This window comes from Ambystoma mexicanum, chromosome 8 (assembly GCF_040938575.1).
Source record: "Ambystoma mexicanum isolate Mex_15411 chromosome 8, UKY_AmexF1_1, whole genome shotgun sequence".
NCBI classification, from domain to species: domain Eukaryota; kingdom Metazoa; phylum Chordata; class Amphibia; order Caudata; family Ambystomatidae; genus Ambystoma; species Ambystoma mexicanum.
In genome coordinates, this window is record NC_090929.1 from 120,181,985 (window position 1) to 120,203,631 (window position 21,647).

The 21,647-nt window shown below is 43.7% G+C and overlaps 1 protein-coding gene across 1 annotated transcript in view; it reads left to right on the plus strand.

Annotated features, from left to right (window-relative positions):
* Window positions 1–21,647, plus strand: part of LOC138471690 (steroidogenic factor 1-like) — a 421,412-nt gene that overhangs the window by 306,811 nt on the left and 92,954 nt on the right. The window contains exon 5 of the mRNA XM_069609448.1: window positions 18,277–18,396. Within this exon, the coding sequence (XP_069465549.1) occupies window positions 18,277–18,396 (120 nt within the window). The remainder of the gene's footprint in view (window positions 1–18,276; window positions 18,397–21,647) is intronic.

The following is a 21,647-nucleotide window of genomic DNA, read 5'->3' on the forward strand; positions in this document are numbered from 1 at the left end:
AGTACTCTATTGCTTTAGGTCCATGCACAATCAATATAACAATAATAATACCAATCACAGCTGTGAGTTACGGGTTACACACAACACACCTGTGATACCTGTGATACTGACATGGTCCTGCAATTTCGATTGCATTTCATTCATGGACAATGTTTTGAATATTATCTTCTAGCACAGTATTTATAATTCGAGAAATTATACCTCCTGGGACAATGGTTACAAATAGTGCAACCTTACTCCAGAAGGCACAGCGGGAAGACCACTGGCTAGGATTGTACGCTGTGGTGCTGATGTGAAGGAGCATGCAAAGCACACACAGTAGGAGAGAGACCAGGGGGGAGGAACAGGTGAGGCAAATAGGAACAAGGAAACACGTCGAAAATGGGAGACCGAGATGGTGGACAAGAAGGGATTGGACGCACAGCCAAGAATCCCACGTGTACACAAGTTAGACTTGAGAGTACCCGTGGAGACAAACGGAAGTTCTGTGCATGTTACTCTCACAGATACTCGCCCTGTAGTACCCTAGAAGAGGGGCAGCAAGAGTGGCTTCTGTGTCTGGACTGTAAGGTGCAAACTACTTACATAAGACAAGCCCGTAAGGCTACAGCAGGAACTTAGAGTGGATGCTTTCTGTCGAAAAAGCAATCAATTCATTGTTACATGAGATTCATTATGTGCAACGGGTAGTGCAAGAGAGACCAAGGGGCAGGGCATGCCTCCTAGGGTAGAGGAGCCAATCCTGTACAAATACACAAAGAAACAGGTGAGGGGCACCGTAGGACAGTACAGTCTCAGACACTAAAAGCACCAGGAGGGTTTCAAGGCAAGTGGCAGAGGGAACTGAGGATCAGGACAACAGGAATTGCAATAAGAATGAAGGAGCTAGGAAGAAGGAACCCTGATGAGGAACTCGGGAGCAGAATTAAGGTTCTGAAATCTACTGGACGCCTGAAGAACTGAATTGGAAACACATGTGCTATAGGAAGGAGCAACACAGAACTCGGAAGTAATAATCAGGAGAAAAGGAAGAAATAGAAAAGACGAACAGATATGCTGACTAAAAAGGATGACACCCGATACTCTGTAGACCTTAGAAGGAAGGAAAAGCGAAGATCAGGGAGCAGTGGTGGAGAATGCAAGGGCACAGTAAAAAGGAATTGGAGTTTGCAGGAATACAGTGCAAGGAGCAGAGTCTGCAAACTGCAGAGACACGGTACAAGGGAAACAGCACCAGCAGCAGAGGGCGGGAGCATCAGGGGCACAGTACAAAGTAAAGGAGCAGGGAGACTGGCTGGAGGCAGAATGTGAAGGGCAGTACCTTCAAGGCAGGGCAGGAGAAAATAATGCAAGGCAGCAGAGGAGCAGCAAACAATCGCTAGCAAGGAACAGAGCCATTTTAAATGGGTTCCAGCTGCAAAAGACTCAACTCTCAATGCACAAACATGGAGCTCCAGGGCATGGTAGATTATGCACAGCGGTAGCCAGGAGGAAAGCCTGGGGGGAGTCATGTGACTGGGCTGCACACAAACAGTCACAGATGTGGTTAATTCCAACCTCTGCCATGGACTCTGAGAGGGGAGCATGTGCTGGCAAACTCCAGGATAGTCATGGCTGGATTCTCTGAGCATTGTTGTCCTTAGAAACATGTTCTCCTTCTTCCATTCACCATCAAACATGTTAGTATGAAATTCAAAGTCCATTAGGTTGCAGATTTTCCAGATATCGAATGATAATTAATGTATTTATCTTTTATAATACGCTTAATACCTAAGATCAGTCTCTAAGCGCGGGGCCGGGATTCAAACCTGTGTTTCTCTGCATTGTCTTGCTTCCAACACAAATGTGTTGCCCCTGAGCGATCATCCCAGGACGATGATACTATGATTGAATGATAGTCCAGTTTTCTGGAACGCAGGTTTGTACAAGCAGAGGTTGGACTGGAGTTCATGGTCATATCCGGTGACATTTGCTGGTCTGCAGATACCACCACCCAGTGGCAGAAATGCAGAGTTGTGACACCTTAAGTAAAATGATTTGTGATTGGAATGCTTCCCACTATGGCAGCTGAAAACTGAATCAGTTGATGCTTCAGCGACGTGAGCAAATATTTGTTTAGTGGGTTTCGTCTAATTCTATCTGGGAAACGCACCTAGCTCTGACGTATTGGAATCTCTCAGGTGCTCCCGTTCAGAACAGAACTGTATATGCATCCTATGGCTTTTTAGGCAACGTCTTCAGAAAATAAGGTATTGTACAATACAGCATTTGACCACATAATTTTGAAGCTGTGTTGGGTGGTAAACCCCAACACACCTTGTATCACAACTTATCTCTTACTAGCGCTTAGGTGCCTTCTGGCCTTAGTTTGTGCTCAGCAAATATCTCTACATTACATTACATTAAATTACATGGACATTAAACTTCCAATATTCGCATTAGTCCTTTCTAACAACATCACCATCAATTTAGAATTATTTAGCAATCTTTGTATGGACAAATTGAAATTTCTTCAACTTTATAAAACATCTAACACTGTGCCTGTGTCCTAGGGTGTACAATTGTAAATAGGCTCTTAAAATGTGTGGGGCCCATCAGCACAATATGATTTTTCAGATTTTCTTTTGAACTTGCTTCTCTTTTTCTAAACTGTTCAAAAGTTTACAGACACTTATTTAATATATAAGACAGTGTTAAATGCACTTTCGATAATAGAACATATGTTTGGAAGACAAATATGTCTACTACTTTGGAGTTACCTCTCCAAACTCGAGAAATGTCATACTTTACAAGATTTCTTGTTGTTTTAGTCAAATTGTGTTAATCTGGGCTCCACCCTGGGGCCCCTACACTCTCTCAGTGGCTCTGGGTTGTTACTTGGGCCTCGGACATTGAGGAGTGCTGGACTAGCCTACAGGCTGCAGAGTCCAGACCCAGGAACATCTGGGCTCCATTTAATTCCTATATTTCTTTTTTATCCAATGACAGTGAGGACGATGCCAGCAAACTGATGTCCCCGGCTCCCAAGTCAGCTTAAACCTTCAGGCTTTGACTAGTAACGTGTTATCTGTGTCTTTGGTTACTGTGCTGCAAAAAGTACCTTTGCTGTTCTCTATGATCTTCTAACAGACTGTGAAATTGTAATCTATTCTTACCTACTGATTGTATACTCGCATTTCTCTGTTGTACTGTCAAGATTAAATAAATAAACCCCTTAAAAAAATAATTGGGAGAATCTGGATTTTGATTTATTTTCAAGGGTAAATGATGTTTTGTTTTTCTTTGTGAAGGTTTTGTAGGATAAAATTTGCCCTCACGGAATTATTTCTTTCAAAAACCTCTTTCTGAGCAAATTGTATATAGAACACTCCTATAGACAAAAAACGTTCACCTGGCCAAGTGGTAGATAAAATCCCTTTCATCTGAAAAAATGTCCACTACTCTGGGAAAAACAGTTTGCTATCGAATGGTCTGGTGTGTGTAACTGAAAGTAGCTGCACCCCTGAGAGTCTCCATATCCCTGTGACCCCCATTCACTTTAAGGCTGGGATATATCAATACACATCACTTGATGTGAGGGCAGTGCAGCAACATTGAGAAAATATGTCTCCATCAGAATGATATCCAATGAAGTCAGAGACAAAATGATAGCCAGCGATGGGGAAAATATGTTCCATATTACGAAGTTTGACTGAGCATTAAAAAAGTGGCGGTAATTCTGTTACTGTTTTTTTGGTGGTAACACAATTGCTGCCGTTTTAGCACTCTGCCAAATCCCAAGTTTTTTATAGCCATAAATCGGTGGAAATACTGCAGCAGTAATTCCACCAAAAACCCCATGGAGTCCTATGAGCTCCACAATTGTGGGCTAACACCACCTATCACCACTTGTAATCAAGTGGTAAACCCACAGGACTAAGTGGCAGTAAGGGTTACCGATTCTGGTGTTCATTCGGCAGAATTACCACCAAACTCGGAATGATGCCCATTATAGTTTTTCTTTTTTTACAGTACTGAGGGAGTTACTCTATATCAGCTAAATCTTTCTTAAATGCCTAGCGATTATACGCTTTTAGCAAATATCCAGCCTCCATGATCGATACTCGAATTTTGCATTATATTTATCATCTGCAGTTGGCAGTACAAGCATGCATTTACCCCTGTAAACAGCTGTTGTTGCAAGTGAAACCTAAACCGTTCAACCGTCAGTGAAGAAGTCGTCCCAGGCCGTCCTTGGAGTAGATATTATGGAGAGAGTAGTGATATATTTCTAGGTGAGTTCCAGAACGTTGATGCTGACAAACAAACTTAGTAAGATGATCCCAAAAGAAATACGATGCTGTTCTTACTGTGATTCCTCTAAAACTAATCTAGAAAATATTTCATTTATGCGACCCCATGCGCTTGGGTACTATGACATGATCTGTCCACTGTCATGGTCTGTGTAGAACTAACTCTTGACTGTATTGTTCTGGCATCTCCTGACTGGGGCGAAGAAGAGTTTCTTTTGTTAAAAGCTGCCATTTTGGAAAGGATGTATATGTGTTCTAAAGGGGACGATTCCAACCCCTCCCCTGCTCCGGCCACCCCCACTCCCCTGCGTGTTCACTGTCCAGATTGAGTGAACTCCTAGTAAATTTGTACCTGGAAAAAAAGGCTTTAAATATCCGTAGTAATATATGTGGATTGAAAGATTAATTTTTGATTGACTTACGAGCGAGGAATGCATGAAGGAAGCGCCGGGGGTGGAGGCTTGGAATGCGCTGGTATTGCCCCTGATGAGGGTGAGTCTGGTGGGACTGAACACTGCAAGGGGGGGGAGTATTCAATGAGGTAGGACCCTTGGGAACTGAATAAAGGACACATGGTTGTACATGAGAGGGCTGCAAGGTTGTGAAGAAGTAGCTGAATTGGAAGGGAGGAGGGAACTGGGCCATGTAGAGCTACAATACCCAAATAGCTTTGCATTTGGCGTACGCCCATAGACCTGTAATGGCACAACTGAACTTGTTTTTGTAATGACACAACTGAACCTGTCTTTCTGTCTGTTTGTTGTTGGTTAATAAGATAATACAAATATGTAAAAAAAAGAAAAAGTATATAAAACAAAGATGCATTGCACTACGATAGCAGACGTTTGAGCAGACCGCTACGTATTTGAGAATCCTAAAAACAATTGCAACGTCTTAACCTAAACCTACGTAAGGGTCAGAGGGTAGAAATAAAGTGATAAATAAACAAATATAAAATAACAAGAAGATCTTGTTGCCGTAGTAGATATCTACTTCCCACTGAATCTTCTAACTAATTCATAATATGTGTACTTCTTCCTATTACAGTCAGAGCATTTGCTCAGATTAGTTTCGGAAAGCGTTTTCTGTGATATAAATGCTTCATATTCTACACCACACAAGCTTTCCCTCACCATCCTTGTTTCCTGTAATCGCACTTTTCCTTATCGTAGCCGTCGATACTTCCTGCATCCAACTAGGTGTTAGCCCCGATAGATTTTGCTATTGCAATACATAGAAAAATCAAACTTCCCTCCACCTCTTTTCAATATGAGGATCTGCTTCTTTTATGAGTCTTTCGAGACTGGGTGCACTCTCGCTAAGAGTAACAGGACTGAACTCTACGGATACTCACCTGCAGGAACTATTAATCATTCTACAAGTGGCCACTATCTGTGCAGGGTTTGTGCTGCTATTATGCATCTAGGGCAATGTGTAGTTTCACATTTCCTCCCGGTTGATCCTTCGCTGGTGCCTGTTATTATGAAAATAGAGGTTAGCTGGCATTAATATATATTTCGCTTTCTGTGAAGGAGTGTCAAGCAACTCTTCAACAAAAATCTCCGATTCTAGTGCCACAGACCATATCAGTGCCCATTGGATGGGTTCATCTTCCAATGCATTATTTAACTGGTAATGTGCTATATCAGGAGTTGGGCGGTAATCCGCGCAATTACCACTGGGCGCAAATAGCGTTACTGCTGGATTTAAGGGCTACCACCCAAGTCGTGATGAGCCCTCATTAATTTGACATTAGTTTTGAATTATGTATTGCTTTGTTCAGAAATCATGTAATGGCAAGTACTAAAACACACTTGTGGGGAAGATATTCTATTCCTAAGGAAGCTGCATAAATTATCAAAATAGCATCCACATTAATTCATCCATTCCAGGGTGAAATGTGACGACTGGCGAGTGGAGGCAGTACAGTATTGCTTCTCAATGGAGTATACCGCAGAGGGTAACATTAGGAATCTTTTGCTTTTTACGCATGTCCATCCAGTTTTTGACAAAAGTCAATGTGAATCATATTTGTTTAAAATGTGATGCACTCCAGTATCCCAGTAGATGCAGGCATCTCTGTCCTCAACTAGCATTTAACTTACTGGTACTATTCAGCGTTTCTTGAGTGTAAGCCTGACAGCCATTTCCCCTTTATTGTCCAGCAAATGAAAGTGAAAATTGACAATGGTTTAGGCCCCCCATCAAATGCCAATTTTTTGTAAATAAAAATCTGCTGAATCCCTTTTTTCATGTGCTCTAATTTTTAGGAAGGAGGTCAACAGTATCAATAATCTCCTTCATATCCAGTTGGCGATAAATTTAATTTGACAATGATGTTCTCACTATTAATTGATTCCCTTCTGGCTGGTATTAACCAACTGAGCAATTGGTTAGCAAATTAATTAACCTGTTGCTATTATATGAGTAATGCTCTTGCAGATGTCTTCCTATTTCTACAATTATGCCCTAAGTTGCAAAGGATTTCTTTTCTTTTTTGTCATCAGTGCAAGCTTCATATTTTTTAATTATTTTTTTAATTATGACTGTACAGATTTTTTAAATTAAAAACAAAATGTTAGGGTCCTCAACAGCTGCATTGGGAAACTGAAAGATATGTGATGCACAGCGTCAACAAACTAAGTCTGATCTTATTCAGCAATTGACTAGTAAAATTGAGTCAAATCTTGAATTTGTGTAATTCTAAATACTCATCTGGATATTACTATTCAGTGGATCGACGGGGCCACATCTTGTATTAACTCTAAGAATTATCGGTAGTAATCGACAGATATACAAGTATATACATGAATGTGATCTCCATTATCTGGCGTAAACGGCAGTCTGATGTGTGTTTTTAGTTAGGGTGACCAGACGTCTGGGTTTTTCCCTGGACAGTCCGGGAAAATCACCTGACGTACCGGGGTCATGGGAGTTTTTTTTATTTTATAAACCCTGTCCAGGGTTTTGGTTATGGTCCCTTTTTTTCGCCGGGACCCAATTTTGAAATCCCGAAATTGGGTACAGAGGCAAATCTTTTTACGCAAATGCGGGTGTGAAATGCTTTTCACGCCCCCATTTACTTCCCTTCCCCTCCCTGGCACTCTCCTCCAATGAGAGGAGTGTGCATGTTAGCACACCGCCTCACCGCCCCCCGTAACAGGCCAGCGACATAGAAGTAGAACTTAAGTTGTATTTACCTTAGTCCTACTTCTATTTCGATGGCCCGTCCGGGTTTCTTTTTTTATCTGGCCACCCTATTTTAGTACATCTTCTTTGGTCATTGTTACTGTAGATTAGGAGCCTCAGTTGACATCTGTTTACGCAGTGTGATTGGAATAGACCGTAATAGCGCTGTTTTATAGACAATCAACAGATATATGCATTGGCTGAATGGATGTTTTCCGAGAATAATGGCCCAGGTGCTTTATATCTGGCTGGCAAGATTTCAAAGGAAAGAATGAGGCTTTCTGTGAGGTGGGGACACATGCCAATCCTTCTGGAACCTGTACGGCTTGGCTCTTTCTGTTGCCGATGTATGCAGCGACTGGTAAGTGCAGAAGGACCCCATTCAGGAGATCAGGATGAAGGGCCTCTTGTGCTTTCTTCTGCGATACAAGCCTCGATCCAAGTAAAGATTCTGAGAAGAAAAGAATAGTCTCCCTTATTGGAAATACTAGAAAACCTACATGCAGAGGCAGAAGGCATATCTGCATTTCTCCAGCAGGCTGTTTCCACCTAAAGGTGGAAGGTATTGGCCTTAGAAGCCACTGAATCAGTCACAAATCCACGTGAAATATCAGCGACTCTGCCCTAACGTCTCAAGGATCTTAGACATCCCCCCAGTGTCTCTAGTCAACCTGCTTTCCTTCGGCATCCCAAAGCAACCTGTGGCAGTGGGCGGTCTACTCTCAAAGTACTGATTCCATATGATCAGGTCATCCGTTGAAGAATGATATATATCGCTAATGATCTCTGGTCAGGCTTCTATGTGAACGCATGCCTCACAGAAACAAACCAAACTTTAACCTCTTAAGTGCCAGGCTATATCTCCAAAAACAATGTTGACTCTGTAATGATATCACAAGCGCACTATCTCCAATAAGAAATTGGTATTTTTGTGCCAAAAGCACTTCCCAGAAGCCCTAAACTGATGTACTATTCAAAATAAGGCCATAGCATTTTTGGGCTAAGAGCTGGATGTTGGCGTTTGCCAGCGTTTGCAATGAGATTTCTGTTTTGTCACTGAGAAAATCCGCAATATTATTGGCATTGATGGAGTAATTCTTGTTTGTGTTCTTCGTCCTGGGGTATTTTGTTGAGATGCAATTAAGAAATGCTGCAGGGTACGTTGTCCAGGTGATCCCATTGTTGAATCGTCCTCATCCCAGTCCTTGAAACACTTGTGTATAGGCGCAATATAAATAAAATATCATATCATATCATAACAAAGTGAGATATTAGTTTTCCTCAACAGACAAGCCCTTACAAGCTGTTATAGAACAACTTTTTTGTTACCCCCCTTTATATGATGGGGTATAAAGAGAGCCTCTCCTACTTTTTTTCTCTGACAAGACCTATCTTTGCAGATGGGTTTGGCTGGGTCTGTCTTGTGGTGTCTGAAAGACTGGTGCCTGGCTGAGAGGACAGATTTTGCCTGGAACACAAGATAGAACTGGTCCTGGAGATGGGATGGCTGGCAAAATTCGACCATGATTCCCAAGGAAAGGCGCGTAGGCCAACAACCAAATGTATTTTCATTCAGTTGTTCTCAGTTCATGTTTTGCTACTGCATTATTTAATGGGTGACTGATGTATGATTTTATTGAATTAGTTTTGAAGTGTACTTTTGTTCATCACGACTGTCGTTGATTTGGCACCTAGTTAATTTGTCCTCACACTTTTGGGAAAAGCAGCATTGGGATAATAGATGTTCCAAATTGACTTTTGAGGGGAAGAATGTTTTCATGAGAGGGCAAATAGGACAGCGTGCAGAGCTGCTGCCCAATATCATTGAGTCGACCTCATAGGAAATAGAGGAAGGACAAGACATCCTGCAGAGTTGACTCTGCACTACTCCAGAAGGAGGTAGCTTCCTAACCTTAAATTCAAGTGGATGGGGCAGCAGAAACAAAGCCATCAAAAGAGGTTTTGTAAACATCTCTTTACTGTGGCAATGATACTGATGTTTTGCACATGCACAAGTCACTCATGCGTTGGGGTGCCCCTGAGGCTTTCTACCCCCAACTCTAAACTCTGCAACCCACACACCTCAAGCGGAACCAGGTGCAACCCAGAATCACTTGCTCTCCTCCCACAGCACTCAAACGATGAATGGCTTAGGCGAAATGACAAGCACCCTAGATGAGCAGTGCGCTTCTTCACAGAACGCCAATCAGATGGGCCAACAACACTATATCTGGGGTGCTTTGGGCTGCTGGATTGCTGGAGATCTCTGGGACACTGAACGAATCTCACGTTTGATAGTCTGTTTTCCAGGTGATCACGTCAGAGTCCTCTCCCATGAACATAGAAATGGGAAATCTGAGAAGTCCAGAGATCGCTACACGAAACATAAGCATAAGAGGAGACACTGTACTCCTCCTCGTCCGGTCTGCGCCGCCCCCTCCCCCAGTGATAGTTTCCTGGGACCAGGATCAAGTGATGATCAAGATCAAAGGCGATGGTGTATTTGGCAAAGAGTAAACATCCCACTGAGCCTCCCCCTCACAACCAGCAGAAGGTAGAGAAGACTTATGCTGATGTTACTGATGAACGTCCAAGACATTATAGAGGCAGAGACCCTTGAATATGGGGTAGATACCCATCCACAGAGGCCACGGCTGAAATGTTTGATTATGTGTGCAAGCATCTGAATACAACTCTTGATGATTAACCATCGTCATCTGGCGCTAATATTTGCCAGTTGAAAATGCCAGTCACAGCGGGGGCTCCCATCTTCCCTGAGCTCGCAGATGTTCTTGCTTAGGATTGGGTAAGCCTGATAGGACCGGTATTCACAGATTTCCCAGTAAGGTTTATGCAGCTACTCTTAGAATGGATTCCTGCCTATGCTGCCATGGAAAACGCTTGTAGCGTCAGAGGGCGCAGCCCAATCAGGTTAAATAGATAAGGGCCAGGAGGATGGGTAAGGGCCAATACGTTTGTCTTGGGAAGAAGACAGAGTCAAGCAGCACAGGTTCAATACCCAGCCCAGCGCTTGGAGGCCGGAATTTGGCATTAAGTGAAATATAAGGAATCAATTTAATGAATTTGTTTTTTAATAAAACGGTACTGTCAGCCTTTTTTGGACCTCTGATTTGGGTTGAAGTTCCTGTTATGGATAGCTCTGTTCCTGTTTCCAGATATTATGGATCTACTGTAAGTAGCTGCTGCCAAACACTGATATCAGATTTTTTAACCCTGTTTATATTCTCAGAGACTTGTTCTATTCAAGGGGTAAAAAAACTATATTAACCAAAATTAGAAATTGATTAAAGGCCAAAGGGACCACATGGCGCAATTACTATGTCATTAAGGACATCCTTCCGTTGTCAACATCTTTAATAGAAAATCAACAAATTGAGCGATATTTGACGCCCCTGTACAAACAAGTAGCGCAACAACCTGTCACACTCAAGAGATGAAGATTGAACTATAAGCCCTGATAAAGCACAGAAAAGGTATGAAACCTGCAAGGAAAGTTTGTTACAGGTTGAGGATAAGATCATTAAGATCGACATTGATAGGTTTCAGTAATATTGTTTTTGAATGCTTTAAAGGCAGAAAATTCAGTGAGCTTAATTTTTTTTGTCAGTTAACCCTGCCCAGTGACATTGGCTCGATCCCAGAGAAAGAGTTACATCCATAAAAAAAAGTCTCCCTGTACTTTAGGAACACACAGACACAGCGTAAATCAAGTGCACCACAGAGCGGCCAGTCGGTGCTTGTTATTGCATGTAATATTGAGGTATGATTACTTCAAGGTTATTTCAACAAAATGTGCAGGATGGAGAAATTTGAATCTATAGGGTGCTTACTGGGTGCTTTATTATAATGGCTGTAGAATGCTAACACATTTTTCAAAGGTTATCATTAGCTAAGTACCTCCCAAGCCATGTCACCAGAAACCAGACGAAAGTCTACATTTTCACCAGGCACCTGGATGTCATGAGCAATTGTGTGACTACGAGTTCACTCGATCCACATACCGGACGGAGCCTGGGAGATTCCCATGAGGATTAGACTTTTAAGTGTTCCTCCTTGGGGGATTAAAACTTGAATTCCATGTACACCTCTGGGCACGGTTATTTTCAGATTTTATAAGGTTAACATGAAACACCACACTAACATTGTAGAAACATAGTATTACTCCATGGTCAGAGGAAGACAATATCTCTCTACATATCAGAAACTTGTAAGAGTTCCCGAATGTAAGAAAATTGGCAGATTGTTTAAAAGAAACAAAATTATGCAGTAATAGAGTTTCAAAAAAATGGTTTACAGGTGATTTAGGAAAATGCCGACTAAACTTTTAGGTCATCTATTTTTATGGCAGAGTGCATTCTTAATCTAAATTCAGATTTAGGGGTCTTGGAAATTAATCTAAATTCAGATTTAGGGGTCTTGGAAGTTGATTGCTTTACAACATCAAAGATCTTACCCAGCTGCTTAAATCCCACATATTGAACATCGTTTTCAGTCCCAAAAGGTAACACTGAAAAGTATCACATTAACAAATGACATCATTTCCATAATAAAACAACAATGACTTATTTGTTTTGATAAAATTGAAAGCAATTGATGAGACATTCTTACCACATGTTTCATTGGAAAAGCAAACACATTACATTGAAATGTCAATTTGTTTTTTCAAGACTGATGACAATATGTGAATAATATTTGTAAGCAATTAGGAGGGGAACTATATATTGTATCACCTTTTACATTAGAGAAGATTATAGCTTTGGAACGTAAGCCACTGAATCATCCCATTCAAATAATATCCACCAATGTAAAGGTTTTTTCAAATATTGTAAAGAATGTTTTTTCAAAGGGAGCGTGCTGGCTCTTTCTCTCACAGGATAAATGTTCTGGTTTTTCCTGGCTTTGGAAGATAATGTGGAGCATTGGCGATAAATCAACGGTTACCATGAATGGAAGTGTCACAGATGGCGTCACCTACAGAACATTGAAGCCAATTGAAACATCTCCCTTTGTCAAGTCCAAAGGCTCGGAGATCCCATAAACAAGAGAGAAGCCTGGGTGATGGAGCAATGTGCAGCTGACCTCCAGGCCCTACCGCTATAGCAGTTGACCTCACATGTGACCTCTCAGCCTGCCACTTGAGAGCCAATCACTGCGATTACTGAGTTAACAGGCCATTCCTGTCATACAAGCCCCTTACAATGGCGTGACCATGAACTACGAATGAAAGCCCAGAGGACCCAGTGAATTTATCCTCATATGGATGGTGGGAGCCCGGACATGGAAGCACTTATCCTCCATGCAAATCGAATCCACAGGCTACCCTTGAAGGGATGCTGTTACTTTATATTTCTATTCCTAATTCCCGGAGCGATCTACCTGAGACAGCTCAACGACTTGGTTGGTAGTCTCACGATCTTGGTGCAAGCCTTTTCTTTTGCTTGGCCTTCAGCCATCAGCCTCTTGTTTCTGCCTGGATAAAACCATTTCGTGCAGTGAGTAATGCTGCACTATTCTAGACGGACAGGCGCTAACACGTATCAACCAATTACGGCTTTGCATATTCCTGGAAAATCCATGGATCACATTGATTCTGCATCAGGGAATCCGTGTGACACTGCTGCTCAGGTTTTGGCCCCATACCAGTTTTGGCTTCTCTGGTGGGCGCAGCATGAAACTGCTACATGCCAGTGCTGCATGACGCACTTCCTGTGCGATGTGATTTTGATGTGATCTTTCATGTGGTTTTGCTCAATATCCTGGAGCATCAGATGGAGTCAGTTGCTGGACTTGTTTGCCTGAATCCTTTCCTGCTATTCTCAGCTGCCCACCATGGGAGACACCTTTCTGCTGCTGCCTCTGCTTTCACGGGCATCCCCCAGGCGCCATTCTTGCTTCGCATGTGATGTAATCCTTTCACGGATCCACACAGGTATCTGATTGCCAATCGAGGCATCTTTATTTTCTTATCCTCAACTTGTAACAAACTTCCCAAACATGTTTCACACCTAATAGGTGATTTTTCAAGGCTCATAGTTCACTCTTCATCTCTTGAGTGTGACAGGTTGGCATTGCACTTGATTGTATCGGGGTGTTAAATACAAATTCTATTTGACCAGAATGCTGATGAGAGGCAACTTTGATGACAGGCCTGGAAACACTGTATGGGTGCCATACACATGTCCAATAAATAAATAAATAAATAAATAAATACATAAATAAATCCATAAATAAAGTACGGGTGTTAGTCATGCACAATATCCACCAAGAGGACATAAACGATTAAGTGGACAGGAATTGTGTTAAGTTGAGTTCTTCTGAAACTGAGTCCTTCTCCTGTGCTGGGTTTTTACTAGGTATTGCGGATCTCGATTTTAATGCAGAACCTTGAAGAGGGGGGACATTGCCCCACACTGACTTCCTTGGCAAATCCTTGAAATCCCTTCTGGATGACTGTCACTCCATGAGGCTGCATGTCCAGTAGATTGTTCGATCTGCCCACTTTCAGATGAGGCCGTTGCTATGTGGCAGAACACGCTGCAGTCGGTTCTGGGATCTGCACCCAGGTCCAGGGGATGGTGGACTTCCACATCACACCCAGGAACCCGGGCGTGGCTGCTCTGCCGCTTCCACTCTGTCCTGCTTGAAGGTGTTCCACCATGCGGCCACCATGCTTGCCGCTGCCAGAAGGTTTGAGCATGCCACTCCGGTGCTTCACTGACTCCAGTGTTTGCCTTTGAAGCACTGTGTTGACTTTACATTGGGATAATTAACCTGCAGCCCAGTCTACTGTGGCTTGCCTATCTAACACGCCAGTAATATCCCTGGTGGCAGCAGAGGGTAATAGAGCAGGGATGGACTTCTCTCACAGATCCCATAATGTAAATATATATGGTTGTAATAGAAATGAATGACCCGCGCAGGCTCTCTCACTAGGATACAGACCCGCTGCAAGGTCGGAGAGTAGGGTCCAGGGAGCTTTATTATACATATATACATAGGTACAAAGGTCCAGTTACTTGAATGCTACATACATGGGGGACAGGACTGGGTCTGGTACAGGATAGACACCACGCTAGCTACAACCCACTGGTCACCCTCACACCGCGACAGCTGGGTCCCAACTGGCACTCATAGAACACACACCTACAATCACGCATCAACATTCTACCCAGCTGTCAGACAGTCACTCACACACCAACATTCCAGCAAACACACAGATGGCCAGAAGCAATACAAGGCAAGAGAGCCCATTGCAACGCATATCACTTGGAGTATGGTTTTACCATCTTACCCTGCCTCTTTCTGAAAGTAATTGCCCACTTTCTGGCCTTGCACAAGAAGCTGATGACCTGGCTTTGGGCCCAGGCTTTCAGAAAACAACTGACCAGGGCATGTTTTTTCATGGGTAATTGCTGTCATCTGCTCAGTGAGATTAATTTAGTGTAAAAAGCCATTGTTATTTTATCTTTGTTGTCCCATTTGCCTATTGCACGTTAAACAGCTTTTAATGTGTTACTGTTATGGCACTGTGCATACCAATCTTTGTAAGGTGCCATGCTATGATGGACTCTGTTCCCTTCATGCCAAATGAAATGGATACATATATAAATAAATAAGGTGGTTCGGCACACATTCACAGACCCTGCCGCATGCACTTGCAAACGTTCCTCTTTTGCTTAATGAGAGAACTTCTTGATATCTTGAAAATATTTCATCTTACCTGCTCCAGAAATGATCATATCTCTACCTCAGCCAGGTTGCACCTTTCATTCGGTGCCTGCCCTGACACGTTCTCAATCCTTGCACTTACATTTCAGGGCTTAAGTGGTATCAGTGGTATGGCTGAGGAAATAGTGCATTGGAGCAGAATGATTGCCCCAGAAAATAATCCACCCCCATCACCCCCTGCCAATCCCGCCATTCTGCCTGTGGTCTGGAGTTGATATGTAGACACTGTCGGGCCCCTAGGTTTGGGTGGAATTTCTCCAGGCCAAAGGGCTACAAAAACGCTGATAGTGCCGGACGTGCAAATATTTCAGCCAATTGGGACTCCAACATTTTTCAGCACTCTGATTTGCTGGAGCAGTTGTCATTTCAGCCAACCATAGTGTAAGAAAAAGGCAACCCTCCTCCTTGTCAGATATTATCAATAGTTTGCCAATTCTGCTGCGTCAGCAAATGTTCGCTCATCAATTATTTATTATTTATGTATCTGCCCTCCTCTGCTCTGCACTTTCCACGCTCCCCCTTACAGGCATTTTTTCCCTTTTTCCCTCTCCCCTGCACTTGCGCCTTCTCAATGTCACTGGGCCTAGTAAGATCGTTGTTGTTTTGTGTTCCCACCTGTATCCCCTCGCTTGGCTAGTCGCGCTCTGAAACACTTGTGTACGAGCGCGATACAAATAAAATATCATATCATATCCCTTGTGAATGTCCTCGACATTGTTGGAACTTTACTGCCAATCATCCAACAATTAAAATGGTTTATTAGTGTCTCCTAAAGACATAAAGAAGAGACATGCCATGGGCCAATTACCTTTGTCTCTCTTGAGTGTCCTGCTGTACATTTAATACTTATGTAGTGTAGTGTTTTCATTTGTAAAAATTTACAAAAAGTTTCCAATCATTGACACCATGAAGCTTTCTTCCAATTGCTTCCTGGTTCTTTCTTCCCACTCACAGTTATCCTGGTCTTCAAAAATCTTCTTTGGTTCATCTTTGCATCCTTCCTTCAGGTGTTACGCGGTGCAGAGCCTCTCAAAGTTCCCCAATGCGGCTCCCTGCCAAAGCTCCCCAATCTGGGACCCTGCCAAAGCTCCCTGATGCCAGTCCCTGCTAAGGCTTTCTGATGCAGGTCCCCGCCAAAGCTCGCCGATGCGGATGTCTTCCACAGCTACCCCAAGCGGATGTCTTCCAAAGCTCCCCCAATGCGAGTCCCTACCAATGCTCCCCGGTGCGGATGTCTTCCAAAGGTCCCCGATGCGGATGTCTTCCAGAGCTCCCCCATGCAGGTTCCTACCAAAGCTTCTCAATGCGGGTCCCTGCCAAAGCTCCTCAATGCGGGTCCCTACCAAAGCTCCCCAATGTGGGTGCCTACCAAAGCTCCCCTAATGCGGGTCCCTGCCAAAGCTCCCCGATGCGGATGTCTTCCAAATGTCCCCAATGCGGATGTCTTCTAAAGCTCCCCCATGCGGGTTCCTGCCAAAGCTCTTCAATGCGGGTCCCTGCCAAAGCTCCTCAATCCAGGTCCCTACCAAAGCTCCCCAATGCGGATGTCTTCCAAAGCTCCCCCATGCGGGTCCCTGCCACAGCTCTCCGATGCGGATGCCTTCCAAAGCTCCCCCAATGCGGGTCCCTACCAAAGTTCCTCAATGCGGGTTCCTGCCAAAGCTCCTCTATGCAGATGTCTTCCAAAGCTCCCCCATGCGGGTCCCAGTCAAAGCTCCCAGATGGGAATGTCTTCTAAAACTCCCTGATGCAGATGTCTTCCAAAGCTCCCCCACTCGGGTTCCTACCAAATCTCCCCATGCGGGTCCTTACCAAAGCTCCCCCATTTGGGTCCCTTCCAAAGCTCCCAAATGCAGGTACTTGCCAAAGGTCCCCGATGCGGGTCTCTACCAAAGCTCCATGTTGTGGGTCCCTGCCAAAGCTCCCCAGTGCAGGTCCCTGCCAAAGTTCCCCAATGCTCCCCCTTTCACTGCCATTCTGTAACTGTTGCAGCTCCTGTTGTCTGCCCACCTGCATTTGCCTTCATTCTGCTCTAGATTGGCAATGAACATGGCAGCGAGTGGTGTGGGCCCACAAGTAAGTGTGGTCGAAGGCAGGAAAGAACATGCAAAGAGAACATTGGCAGTGAAAAAACACTCAGTTCCACCATTTTCCAAGCAATATATTTTTGCTTTTTTCAATTTAAATAATGAGGTGCATGTTTAGGAATTTAGCAAAAAGATTAATAAAACAAGTATGCATACAAAGTTTAAATAAAATCAGAATAGCTCTGCATTTAAAAGCTAAAACACCTCTTCGAAACTTTACGATTCGGAGGAGAGAATCAAGGTATTTCTTCTTCCCGAGTTGTGAAACAACTGTATTCTATATAATAAAAAAAGAACCAAAAAGTCAAAACTCTTCGATCTGACATTACCGCTGTGAAATTGCGGTGACGTCGCACACACACAAACCTTAATACTTTAGCGGTTTGGCCCCTCCTCACGCCACTCACCACTGACTCTTATCAGCCCCCTAGGTAATACAGACACAGGAAGTGATTTCCCTCTTAGAGGAAAGGACCCTACATTTCTGTAGGACCCTGAAAAAGAGATGCTGAAATGCTGACACAGAGCAAAAGGTGCACTCAAACCTGGAAAATAAAAAAATCAAAGAGAGTCAAGACATTTATTTAAAAAAGGAGAGCCAATATATGTCAGTGCCTAGAGCCTATGTACATATAATTAATATAGAGATATGCTTTCTTTGGGCCTATAAATTGGGCTAGCGAGTGTTATCAGCTGGGTCATCCTAGGGCAGTGCCTTTATCTCCACAACAAAGAACGTCCATACATATCCATGTAAGTGACTACGCCTTATGGCCCTCCAATGCGATTTTGGGGGTTGTAATGACCTTTCTATAGGCTCTCAAAAATAACAATATCACCAAAGCCCATTGGTGGCATTATATGACCACACGGCTTTATGCAAGCTCTAGTTCTTGTTGTGACTGGTGGTGAGGAGACGTGTACCGGGCGAGCCTCATTCTCTTTGCGCTTTCTTCCAGGTAGCCGACCAAATGATACTGCTGCATAACTGTTGGAGCGAGCTCCTTGTGTTTGACCACATCTACAGGCAGGTGCAGCATGGGAAGGAGAACAGCATCCTGCTCGTCACAGGCCAGGAGGTAAGGCATGCATCCTACTTCAGCTGGTATGGGAAAAGGGGTGTGCAAGCTTGGCCCAGATTCGGCACAAACGTTCTCAAGTATACCATTTCAAAATGTCTGCCACTGTTAACAGAAACCATTACCTGTTGCTTTGTGCCTTGGTTTTTAGATGAAAAGGCTTGCTAAGAAGGTACAAAATTGGGTTAGTATACAAATTGGTATCGCATACACGTACTTGGAGTAGACAAGGAGGAGCAGGGGGAGGATGCAAAGGTGAAGGATGTCATTGGGGATCATTACGACCCTGGAGGTAGCCATGCTGCTATTTGCGACATGGCTACCCCCATTCCGGGTTGGAGGGCCCGGTATTTCCCCATTCCAGGAACCCATACCCATTCCCATTCGAACCCCTATAGGGCTCAATGGGAATGTGGAGCATGCTAACAACGGGCCCATTAATGACGGGCCAGTTGTTAGCATGCTGGTCTGCTAGCGGGTCCCGCTCTGCACGTCTGGTAAAACCAGGCGTCCTTAGCAGGTCCCGCGAGGAGACCTCGTAATCAAGTGGTAGGGAGTTAATGGGGTTGGCAGCCCACCCTGCCCCGTTAACCCCCTACCGCCGGACACGTAATGACCCCATTATAAATGACATAATGCTGTATGTCAGTGAAACGTGGTCGAGTGGGCACTGCTTCCTTTTTTGTTGTCTGTGAAATCTTTATGATTTAAATCAAAGTATTAATCTACTCACTCGTGGGGTGCAGCCCACAAATATGTGCCACCGTGCCAGGCACAATAAATGAATGGGAAAAAAAGACCTAGGCTAATTAGCCAATATATGTCAATATATGACCTCCCTTTAAGAAATACATTTGCTGTAATATTATTGGACTAAATGCCTGTTTCTTTGTACTTACTCTTTGCATGTTATTTGTTTGTCTTGAGGTACCCTGAACATTTCAACAATGCTTTGAACACACACACATGTGGTTGCTGTGAATTACACGTTGTCGAAATATACATGTATTTACTCTTGTTTGATTTACAAATGTATAATTGTGTGTTGATGACCTATTTGATCAGACTAGGCCCTGATGAAGGACATTTAGCCTGAAATGCATTGGCCAGACAGTCGCATTTGACAAATGGAGATATTCTGGGAGATTTTTGATATATTAAAACTTATTTTTGCACAGAAAGAGAAGAGAGTTATTATTATTATAATTTTCCACAAATTACAAAAAGCATTGAAAGAACTGAAAATAACCCCGAGTGGGTAAGAGGGTGTGTGTCAACATAATGGAAATAGGCAACCGCCTCCCTCATGCCTAAATTGTACAAAAGGCTCATCAACTTGGGCGTGTGTCAATGTCCCCTGCAACACATGCATTTCAAAACGCACACATTTTTCTTATCAAAAGAGTATTTCATTTTATTATAAACACATAAACATATTTTAGCTAATTATCTTCAAAACATATTTCACCTTGATATGATACGATATGATAAGTCTTTTATAATGCGCCTGTTCAAAAGTGTTTCTAGGCAAGACAAGGGAGGGAAGACAGAGGGAGGACAAGACAAATGTTCTCACTAGGCCTTGTGTCATTCAGATCGTGCAAGTGCGAGAACGAGACGTGCAAGGGGAAAGCGAGGGGCGAAGTGCAAGGGAGAGGGGAGGGGAAAACAGGGCAGCAATGCTCTGAGTAAGTGCAGCCAGGGCTACCTGGTTCTGGGTAGTGGAAGGAGAACAAGGGACTGTAGGGTTACAGTTACAGCCCCTAAGTGTGTGGTAGGTGCGGAGGCAGTGCAAGGGTGAGTGATCAAAAGAGCCTTGTACCCAGTAAGATTCTGAGGGTAGCCAAGCATCCAGCCAGTACAGCAGACAGGCAGGTCAGCAGGGGAGAGAGAGAAGGCAGAGGAGAAGAGGAAAGCTTTGAGCTGCATCCGGAACTTCCGGAGGTCTGGTTCAAATTTGAGAGGGGCAGGGAGGCCTTTCCAGAGGGAGGCACCTGTAGAAGAGAGAGATCTACCCTCCACTCTCTGCCTGGAGAAGTGTCTGACCCATAGAGAGTTCGAGGCAGCTGAGCGAAGGGCACGAGAAGGCAGATATTTTGGATGAGAGCATTGTATGTAGTGTGGGCCCCCTCCCCAGCAATCCTGTGGAAAATGCAAAGGGTCTCGAACTTGATCCTTGCAGCCAATGGGAGCCAGTCGAGAGATTTCAGGGCTGTAGAGATGCCGTCCCTGTGCTTGAGGCCTAGGATAAGTCTTGCAGTCCTGTTCTGGATTAGTTGCAGAGGGCGGAGAGTAGAGGAGGGCAGATTGATAAAGAGACTGTTGCAGTAGTCCAGCCTAGAGAGAACCTGGGCTCTGGAGACAGTGAGCTTCCGGGGGGAAAGTGAGAACGAGAAAAGAGTCTCTTTGAAGAGGGTGCAGCTGGTAGTGGGACTGTTAGTGGGACTTATTGGCGATGTCCAAGATGTGAGGAGAGAAATTCATACACAAAAAATTAATCTCAGTAAAGTGCACAGCGGGTAGCAGACTGGAATCCCTGCACGCTGCTTCTGTGCATTGAAGAAAAAGATGCTTGTAAAAACAAATCATTTCTTTAGAGCCTTTTTTCTTATATAGAGAAACCTTCTATTGCCGCAATTTATTGTGGTTATATTGACAAGCGCAAAGCAGTCAGTCCTCAATATTTCATAAATACTGGTCCTGTGTGGTCTTTCCGGGGGAACATGCATTTTGTTCCCATGGTCTAATTTTCTCCTGGGACTCTCCAGTTTCCCAAATCAAGGATCTGTACGCCAGCAATGTTGACATCTTGTGTTTCGGGCCAGAAAAAAGAGGTGTGCCCATCCCATGTGACTTCCTTCAATTTTATCTTAAACAGCCTTCTTCAGGACAAGACATTATTTGGCATCATCGGATTAATCCCCTTCTCTACAACCTGTGTATTTCAGTTTGCCATCTCAATCTCTCTGTGTCTGCTATGGCGAGTGCTAATTCAAAATTTACATAAGATCCACTTAGTAGCTTTCGAGAGGCTGAACATCACTCCTAGCAAAGGGCATTGTACCTCAATCCCTCCGTAGCTGCTAGGAGCGATATTCATTCAAAATCTCACCTGGTAGCTTTTACAGTGCCCATTTCTGGACATTGAATCTAGAAAAGGGTAATGTAACTTTTGTTACTCTTATCCGTAGGTCTATATCCAATACAAACGGCCTTCATTCATAGTTCTCAAAAAGCCCTTACAGTGATCC